Consider the following 10,757-nt stretch of genomic DNA (forward strand, 5'->3'; position numbering starts at 1 on the left):
TCCTCCGCGAGTCACCTCCACACAACCATCCTCCGTGAGTCACCTCCACCCAACCATCCTCTGCGAGTCACCTCTGCACATCCATCCTCCGCGAGTCACCTCCACCCAACCATCCTCCGCGAGTCACCTCCGCCCAACCATCCTCCGCGAGTCACCTCCGCCAAACCATCCTACCGCGAGTCACCTCCACCCAACCATCCTCCGTGAGTCACCTCTGCACATCCATCCTCCGTGAGTCACCTCCACCAAACCATCCTCCGCGAGTCACCTCCACCCAACCATCCTCCGCGAGTCACCTCTGCACATCCATCCTCCGCGAGTCACCACACAACCATCCTCCGCGAGTCACCTCCGCCAAACCATCCTCCGCGAGTCACCTCCACACAACCATCCTACCGCGAGTCACCTCCACACAACCATCCTCCGCGAGTCACCTCCGCCCAACCATCCTCCGCGAGTCACCTCCGCCCAACCATCCTACCGCGAGTCACCTCTGCACATCCATCCTCCGTGAGTCACCTCCACACAACCATCCTCCGCGAGTCACCTCCGCCCAACCATCCTCCGCGAGTCACCTCCGCCCAACCATCCTACCGCGAGTCACCTCTGCACATCCATCCTCCGTGAGTCACCTCCACACAACCATCCTCCGCGAGTCACCTCCACCCAACCATCCTCCGCGAGTCACCTCCACCCATGATCCACACAGCTGTTAGGTCCCAGCAAAGCTGTCAATTTCCATCAGATGTGTAACACTTAGACATAACCAGGACATGTTAGCATTTACTGCTAGCACTTCTGAGCCAGCCTGTTTGTCACTGCGACTGTCTGTGTCTGTGTCTGTCTGTGAAGTATAAGGTCTTTTATGGTTGAATATGCAATGTAGCTACAAAGATAAATGTCTGGGCTCCTTAATCTGAGTGCAGTCCAGCTATATATATATAATATATAAATTCCTTTCCTTAAATGCATTGAAACAATAAATAAATGTCTTTTTATGGCTCTAAGAGCTATAATTCAGGGAAGGGTCCTTCATAGATGTTTCACTTCTCTTTACATCATCGGCAGGTATTATCTGTCACCCCTGATTTCTCGTTCCTCCCCTTTGTCTCCAAACACATGCAAGATGTCCGCAACACACTTGACAAACCTTGACCTAGAGCAGACATACAATCTCAGCGAACAGCAGAGGTGGCTGCTTGCCCATCTGATGATTTTAATATTGTCAAACAAATGAGTGACGGATGAAGCCGTATTTCTGTGGCGCCTAATGAGCCGTGACACACGGACGTTATCTCTGCCCTCCCAGCACTGCACCCAGACAATGAACGACCGGCGAAGAAGAGGCTGCCTATTGATCCACATTTGTTTCCTTCATTATTTTATGACGGGCTGGCTGCCACAGGTAACCATAGCGACAGCAGTAAACATACCGGTGGCTGAATGGGACACTGCTATCGGGCTCTGGCAGGTCACCCAAGCCTCATTAAAGTTTCAGCAGCCACCACGTGGCTCAGGCTGAAGCCAGAGAGATAGGCGGACATGGGGCACATGTGCCGATCCAGGCTTCCTTTTCAACAACAAACAGCTACTGTCTTAATGGCACAGCCATGAGAAAATGACAGTGAGCCGTTACACAGATTTCCACACTAGGACCTGCTAAAATTTGATAGAACATTCATCTGTCTTAGTGAACAAAAACAGCCTTATTTCTCAAACAAACACTATATTTCGCATTGCCGTCTACATCGAACACTGTTTTTTTACGAGATGAGCAGCAATGGCTATGATTTCATTTGTAAAATATATAATGTGACTGCGGACCAATGGTGGCCCAAGTCTTTGGAAATACTTAAGTGAAAGAAAATGATGCAGCATTTGCCATTTGCAATTGCATGAGTAAAGGTACATTGAAATGCTTCCTTTCACACGTCTCATCTTGGGACTCCCTTAATACTTAGTTACACATTAACATGAGAGTGAAGCTTGGGGTCCGGGTGCAGGGCCAGGCCAGTTATCTGGGGCATATAGCGGGGGGTGTGGGGTCTCGCTCAAGGGCCCAATGAACATGTATCTCCTTTGCTGAGTGTCCAGTCAGCAACCTTCCAATCACAGGCACAGAAGGCCAACCCACTGAGCCACAAAGTGGGGGTCTGAAGAGCGTCAACAAACACAGAACTGACTGGGCCATATCGCACTGGAACAGAAGTCTGCTGTGGAGAGCAGTTAACCGAAAGGGCAGGTCAAACCCACACCTGCTTTAACACGACTCCAAAGACGTCCTGTTCTGTTATTCCAGAAATCACATGCTTTTCCACCACTGACCATTTGTTCAATATACATATCCATCTATCCATGCTATATAAAACACTGTGTTGTTTTTGTTGATGATGATCAGATCACAGTGCGGCAGCCATACTCGCAGAGATCTAGACAATTTGAAAAGGTTCATAAGCACTTTCTCATAGCTGTAGCGTTTAAAACCTGTGCATGTTGGGTCGTGATGTTAATATCTAACTATAAAGGGCTTCGCCCATCCTTCCTGCTGTGGCTGGGTGACGTTTACTGCAGGGTAAAGTAGTCCTAACACCACAGCGTAAGGTGATTCATGTCACCCTAACTGTATGCATGGCGAGAGCTATTTCAGTTTTGGGTTTTTATTTCTATGTGGACGCTGTATGTCATTTGGGAGAATAAAATGTAGTAACAGAAGTAAAGTAGCATCCAAGTAGCACTGATACTTTAGTTATATTACTACGTTGCTGAACTGTGGTTCTTATGACATCACTGGCTCATCTGCATCACAATAACAAGGACAACCCCCCCCCCCTCCCAGGGGCAGACACTCCCTGTGGGACCACAGAAATTAACATAAAGCTGAACCAGGGCTGTGTAGGGGGGGCTGTAAATGGGGGGGGGGGGCTGTGTAGGGGGCAGGGGGGGGGTGCTGTGTAGAGGTGTCTCAATTACAGCAGAAACACATTTTATACAAATTATGGCTGGGCAAGGATTTTACATCACAACTAAGATCATTACATAGCCTTTACACAATAGCAAGTACAAAAGGGGATAAAGTATTTGGAAAAAACAACAGGATGCAGGCTCAACAAACTTAACTGACCGTTGCTAAAAGATTAAAAAGACCTACATGTGTACAGAAGTGCACTCATTTCAGTGGCTGCCTCAATTTAAGAATTTCATCCCCATTACTCAGTAGATGCAATTCCGTAGTCGTTCCAATGGCTACATTCTGCGAGTCTGCTGGTCAGCTTGTTGCCATGGCGCGTCCCGTAAGAGCATCACACGGGCTGGAAATCGAACCCAGGCCTCCCACAAAACTGGTGAGAATTCTACCACTGAACCACAAGTACTGAACTACTGTTTTCTAAAACGGGACGGATAGAAGTGTAATTACATTTACCTATTTAACAGACGCTTTTGTCCAAAGCATCAGACAAGTGAGGATCAGGCAGTCTTCCAGGACAAAGTGGTGTTAAGGACCTGACTCAAGGGCCTAGTGGTGACATCACTCTGCCAGACAGAGGATTTAAACCGGCAACCTTCCAACCATGGGCACAGAGCCCTGACCTGCAGGGCCACACACCGCTCACTTACAAAGGACTCAGCAGATAGGCTCACACCTTCAGGGCTGAGGGACTGGATCCAACCCCCGCTCTAAGGGAGAGGAGTTTACATGATCTCCTAATCGGGATTTCCTACAGATATTCGGATTTTGTATCACAGTCAAAAAATTGAATCAGCATCTTGAAATATGTGTGTGATTCCATGTGGGACTGTGTGCTTCCCATCCAGGGTGTCCTTTGCTCATGGCTCGTCCATTCTGGGATAGGCTCCAGAATCACCAAGACCCTGTACTGGGCAAACAGCCCATACCTCACACTGTCCTAGCAGCAGTGTACAGTGGGGATACGTAGCTAACAGCCCATACTTCACACTGCCCTAGCAGCAGTGTACAGTAGGGATACGTAGCTAACAGCCCATACCTCACACTGTCCTAGCAGCAGTGTACAGTGGGGATACGTAGCTAACAGCCCATACCTCACACTGCCCTAGCAGCAGTGTACAGTGGGGATACGTAGCTAACAGCCCATACCTCACACTGCCCTAGCAGCAGTGTACAGTGAGGATACGTACCTAACAGCCCGTACCTCACACTGCCCTAGCAGCAGTGTACAGTGAGGATACGTAGCTAACAGCCCATACCTCACACTGCCCTAGCAGCAGTGTACAGTGAGGATACGTACCTAACAGCCCGTACCTCACACTGCCCTAGCAGCAGTGTACAGTGGGGATACGTAGCTAACAGCCCATACCTCACACTGCCCTAGCAGCAGTGTACAGTGGGGATAGGAAGCTAACAGCCTGTACCTCACAGTGCCATAGCAGCAGTGTACAGTGGGGATACGTAGCTAACAGCCTGTACCTCACAGTGCCCTAGCAGCAGTGTACAGTGTGAACATGTAGCTAACAGCCCTTACCTGTCAGTGCCCTAGCAGCAGTGTACAGTGGGGATAAAACTAGCATCCATACCTTGGACTGTGGCTAAGCAGCAGCCGCAGTGATGTCAGGTCTCCCTTGGCAGCGGCATAATGCACTGGAAGTGCACCGGTGTCCGTGGCGAGACTGGGGTCGCCTTCGCCACTCTGCAGCAGCCAGTCTGTGACCTCATGGTGGCTGAAGCGGGAAGAAAGGTGTAGGACCGTAGCCCCTGAGCTGTCCCTGTCCTGTTGGGGGAACGGGGGGGTCACAGTGAGGGATTTGACACATACAGAAGACAAACATTATAAATGCAGAAGTAACTGCATATTGACCTGCTTTAAGCATTTTTCATAAAATATTTTATGATGCCCATTAAATTATACAAATGTTATTTGCTTCCAACTGCTAATCCTGGTCAGATCTGCATGATGTAGATGAAAGATATGTCAATTATTTGTCTTATATTATTTTAAACTAAAATCAAAAAGTTGACATATACCCTGATTGCTGCCAGCAGACAAATCGATGAAATTCCCGGCTTTAAAAAAATGGTCACAATATCGCAGATGATAATTATTATAACTAAAGATAAAAAGACAGCTTAAAATGTACTATATCATAACACTGGTGAATTCTCAAGTCTGAAGGGTGTTGATAAATTTTCTATACCCACATACACACGCAGTGACAGCCAGGCAAATCACAGTAGTGAATCATCCATCCCTTTTCTGTAACCATTTATCCTATTCAGGGTGGGGGGGGGGGGAGGTCCAGAGCCTATGGACACAAGGCAGGGAACAACCCAGGACAGGGTATCAACCCACCACAGGGACACTCACACACACTCACACACGCTCACACACACTCACACACGCTCACACACACTCACACACAACAGACAAGTTGATAACTCCAATTCACCTCAGCATGTCTTTGGACTGTGGGGAAAAACTAGAGTGTCTGGAGGAAACCCCACAATGACACGAGGAGAACATGCACACCCTGCCGGAGACTCAAACCGAGACCCCAGAGGCATGACGGAACCCCCAGAGGCGTGACGGAACCCCCAGAGGCGTGACGGAACAGCATTAACCACGACTCTCCGTGCTGCCGGTAGCTAATCGATGCGCTACTATCATTTTTAATTCTAACCCTTCTTAAAATTAGAGAAGTACAACACAATTTCAAATTAACATAAACTAAAGGGAAATGTTTAATTATTGGCAAAAGAAAATAATTCTATTATTAAAAACATTTTCAGTTTGTAAACATGAAAATAATGTCTTCAGGAACAAACATGTAGTAACTGTGATATAAGTGGGTTAATGTAACCATGTTTAAAAATATTTCATGCAAAATGCTTATCGTGCATAAACACTTACATAATAAATACAAAATAAATAGTGTATAGTACACTTATAGTGATAAGCATGAGCAAAGAAAATGAACACTGATAACATTAAGAACAATGGAATACGCAGACACACAGTACACAGATAAGTAACTTAAGCTGCAATCCAGCTGTGAAGAAGTGGCCCAACATTTCAGCCAATGGTGCAGAGTTTTAAGTGGGAGTTCTGTTTAAATGTAAACCTTTTCCATGACTTCCATGACCAGTATAGGGTCTCAGTCTCAGGAAGCAGAAGGTCCATGACCACCCACGCACCCACTCGAGGGCTGCAACAACTCCTCAATAACATCGAAAATAGTGGGAAAATCAGTATCAACAATTTTGTCACCGACTGGTTGCATCTTTGGTTGCTGCGTAAATTGCATATAATGACCTCAGCTAGTAACATTAACACTGGCGTGTCAAGCCGAGTTCTTACTTCGCTTTTCTGCGTGTGGTTTATGTCGTTCTCACTTTCGTGTTTATACTGCATTTGTCTGTGGACACAGAGAGCTACGGGGTGAGTATCCTGAAGGCGCCTTAATGCTACGTCGTTCGTAAGTTCTATGTTAAAAGGCAGAACTTATGAAGGACGTAGCGTTAAGAAGACTCGGTCTGTACAGACACACAGCAATGATCTTCAGCCAGACCAGCAGAGGGCAGAAGCATTGCAATAAACACAAACTCAAGTGGTGCAGGGGAATGGGCAAGCTTATACCAGGCTTGACTGGTATTGCGGTACAGTGGTATTTTGAAATCTTGGTGACAAAACAAGCTAAGATCCTGCCCCCCATTTTCTATCGTCAAGGTTTCAAAATGCTGGAATAGCGGTGCTTTTGAAAATACCGTGCAAGTTTAATATGGAGGGGACAGCAGACCTTTGCTTCTAAGCCACTTTGTCACTGTAAATGAAGATCATCTACACCAGAGGTCACCAACCTTGCTGAAACTGAGAGCTACTTCACGGGTACTGAGCCATACCAAAGGCTACCAGTTTGATACACTCTTCTTAAATCATGTATAATAAACATGTTTTAAATGCTGTTTTTGTCATTTTCAAATGTATATAAATGCAAATGTGATTAAAGAAGAATAGCAACAGGATAAAATAAAAATTTTAGACGCTGCTCACTGGTGAGTTGTGCTATTTTTAGAACAGGTCCGCGGGGGACTCATGTGGTCCTTGGGGGCATCCTGGGGCCCGCGGGCACCATGTCAGTGACCCCTGATCTACACTGTGTAAAGTTACTACAACTGTGACTTAAAAAATACCGCCTGTTTTGTTTTTAATGAAGCATTTGCACTTTTCCTTAATGCTTATGTGTTGGCCAAACTAATCGATTAGTTAATTGCTTGATCACATGATTAATCCTTTACCGATATAATCGGTACATGATTGGCTGTGCAGGCGAACAGCCTGGTTGTGTTAATGGGCAGGTGCAGGGCTGTAGCAAGGAGTTCTGGGGCCCCGGAGAAAATGTCACCTTTGGGCCCCCTCAGTATTTTGCTGACTTGGTCCTTTCCAGTCCAGAACCCAGGAACACTGGAAAACATACCCCCCCCCCCCCCCCCCAGCAACAGCCCCTGAGCAACTGTACCTAATACACTGGCCCCTAAATGTAAATATACATTCACATGCTCATCATAGAGGCTTTAGTCCAAATTAAAATTGCAGTTAAATGTCCACATCGTCTATTAATTGACATGGTATCAGAAGTGACTTTTCTAATGACTACATCTGAAAGTTCAGCTTAATGAGTCTTAATTAAATGATTTTTTAACAGCTTATCCTCGACTGCACCTTTAACGACAAACGCTTGGCTGCGGATTGGCATCAGGCGAAAGGCACTCTGGCACATTTCTACTGATTAGTTGTTCCACTGGGCTAATTATGCTGCAGCTCAGTAGCTCATAAAGCGGCTGCATGGTTGGTCTGAATGCCCAGAGGATCATCTCCCACCTCCCCATCCAGCTTATGTCATGAGCTGTTAGCAGATTTCCTTTGGCGCCGGAGAAATGGTTCAAAAAGTCAGGTTGGGGGAGGAAAGCCAATTACAGCTCCCTGTGGGTGCATCAACGACCACTCTGTCCTCGGGTGTCGTTCAATCTGCGCCCCCGCCCCCCCCCACCATAAACCTCCGACACCATCTACAGCTGGAGTGAAATATTACAGTAACCCTCACAAACAACGAACGCCCATTTGCACCAGAAACACTGACTTCGCTCATTTCTGCATAAAGACAAAAATGGTGATTTCAAGCAATAGGTGCAAATAGAAAATGTACAATGGAACAGCAATTAGAAAACACAGATTTAATTACCTAGCTTAATGAGACAGTGTGTCATCACCATCCTGACATCCCCGTGACTCTTCAGTGCTGCATTTTTGTGTTTCACAATGTTCACTTTTATAAAAAAAATTGATTATAACTAGCACTATTTTCTATTAAGCGTATCTGTTTAGAATCTAACTTTTTTTCCTGTGAGTATATTTTCCCCACAAGAGAACAAAACTTCTGTAACTGTTTTTAAATTTTTCTTCGATATTTTTTGAGTACTCTTGTGACGATATACTGAATGTATGTATTTTAAATGGTAAAGACAAGGTCAGCTTTATTATCTTAGTGCTGTGTCGTAATGACTAAAGCATAAGCACCGTTACTACGGTTAGATCATGTAATTATCTGAACAACGGAACTGTAGTTATAAAATACAGTATCAGCTTTTCACTTTATAATTAAATCTATATAGGTAGAGATTTCTCAAAAGAATGAATCTATTTGTTTGAAGCAGTTTTACATTCATACATCACGTCAATATATATACGATTGTATGATGCAGGGCTGAAATAACTTTCCAGCTTTATTTACCTTGGCGCGGCATCCGCCGCGCTCCAGAAGCCACTGCAGACACGCCAGGTGGCCGGTGGCGGCGGCGTCGTGCGCCGGACTCGCTCCGTTTCTCGCCTCGCAGTTACCGGCCAGTTCAGCCTCCTCCACCAAGTAGCGCAGACAGCTGAGCCTCCCCGTCCGGGCGGCGTGGTGCACGGCCGTGGCGCCGAAGGCATCCCTTACGTCGCCATGCAGCGCCCGCTGCGCCAGCTGCGCCTTCAGGGTCTGCAGGTCCCCGCTGCGCGCTGCCTGCAAAGTCCGCTCCACGGGCGACGTCATTTCCAGCGCCTCTTAATATAATGCCCTTTAAAACGTCTATAAATGTTCAGCTTATATAACTGATTATTTTACTGAGACGGTCCCTTTACTAGATTACTTTCCATCGCCCCCACTATCTTTTAATCCTGAGCCCCGCTCTACAAGGTATAACATAGCGACTGTTAACGGCGGCAATAAAGTGTCCTACTTGTTTTCATCTGTTGGCACGTGATAAGCGACGGTCCCACTTTAATGTAAAATGTTCTCGCGTTCACTCACACACTTTGGTCTAAAAATTTGCACTTTAATTCTGCATCATTAAATGCGCATAAGGACAAATGCAAAACTACACATTTACCCAGCAGCTTGCGATATAACGATATATTTCGCTTAACGTAACAAATAAGTAAATGCTGCAGTTTTACGGTCCTCCTCAGCGCACGCGGGGCATTAACAGTGCACGCGGAAGTCAGCTCTTCTCTTGCAGGATCTCGTTTGCCAGCGCATTTCTTCGCAGTGTTATAAATCTGAAGACGGTCTGCTTCGTTTTATTTTCGTTTGCTGAAATAAACACGTCTCTGGGCTCCTCTTATCGCGGCTGCTTCAAATAGCTCAATGGACTCTGTCACTTGTTGAATTATCTATGACGGGTACCGGGTTGCCAGGTGTATCCCTGTGTTCTCCGGCTGGTCACTTGTTGCATTATCGGTTTACAGCTCCTTTATTGTGGAAGGATTTCTTCTTAATCCTGGTGCTGGTCTTACTGTGCCCGTCACCTTTTTTCCAACAGAGGTTCTAATTTGACTAATTCTTATTATTTTGTCTCCTGATTCCATTATAACTATGATCTGACACGTTTTATTTTTGTGCATAGCTCACGATGATAAATGCTTTTAATTAGCTATTTCTTGTTCACGAATAAATGATTATCTTGCGGCAAGTCAGTTATTTAAATTATTTAACATTTTCATACTTTTCCAGTAAGTATATACTCTGATTAATTAGAGGCTATTGCTCATGTTGTATGACACTTTTAAACAATTTATTTTAAGGCTAAAAACGACCCATTTATGTTCATGTTATTGTTCTGAGGGGTCGATATATTTATTTTTCATCAGTAGCATATTTTCACAAGTCATGCTCAAGACACTATATATGCTCTCCTTGACTTATTTGTATAGCCTAAATGAGCACGTGCTGTAAAAGACAATGCGTGAGTGATACGATCATTTAGGCTGTCCTGTGATGGGTTGGCTCCCCGTCCTGGGTTGTTCCCTGCTTTGCCCTGTATAGGTTGCGGGTTCGGTTCAGGACATCAGTGACTCTGCGTTGGACAAGTGGGGATGGGAAATGAATGGATCAAAGCCATCCAAGGGGTGGTTCATTCGTTAACTGTGCACGGACTGTTACAAACACATTTAAATGTCAAATAAAAAACAGATCTAGCAGATCTGCATTTCATTTTGTTGTTGTTGTTGCTTATATATGCTCCTTTATTTACATGTACTAGATTACAATAAAACAGTAGACATCAGATTGTCCATGATTTTATGTGATGCTTTAAAGGTGGTTCTTCACTTACTATACTATACGTGTTAATCTGGTAAAGTAATAACACATACTCTCTAAGATTTTCTGTTTCACTGTCTCTATGTGCGCCCAGACGTTACAGATGTGAAGCAACAAACAACCACAAGAATTGTGCATTTTTGACAGAA

General features: G+C 45.4%; 1 protein-coding gene across 1 annotated transcript in view; it reads right to left on the reverse strand.

The window, feature by feature from the left end:
* The window catches only part of espn (espin), a 45,569-nt gene extending 35,900 nt beyond the window's left edge, over positions 1-9,669 (reverse strand). Inside the window, exons 1-2 of the mRNA XM_072713492.1 lie at positions 8,761-9,669; positions 4,552-4,745 (exon numbers count right to left, since the gene is read on the reverse strand). Of these exons, the coding sequence (XP_072569593.1) occupies positions 4,552-4,745; positions 8,761-9,060 (494 nt within the window). The 5' untranslated portion in view covers positions 9,061-9,669. The remainder of the gene's footprint in view (positions 1-4,551; positions 4,746-8,760) is intronic.
* Positions 9,670-10,757: the final 1,088 nt, after the last annotated feature.

This window comes from Paramormyrops kingsleyae, chromosome 6 (genome assembly GCF_048594095.1).
Source record: "Paramormyrops kingsleyae isolate MSU_618 chromosome 6, PKINGS_0.4, whole genome shotgun sequence".
NCBI lineage: Eukaryota > Metazoa > Chordata > Actinopteri > Osteoglossiformes > Mormyridae > Paramormyrops > Paramormyrops kingsleyae.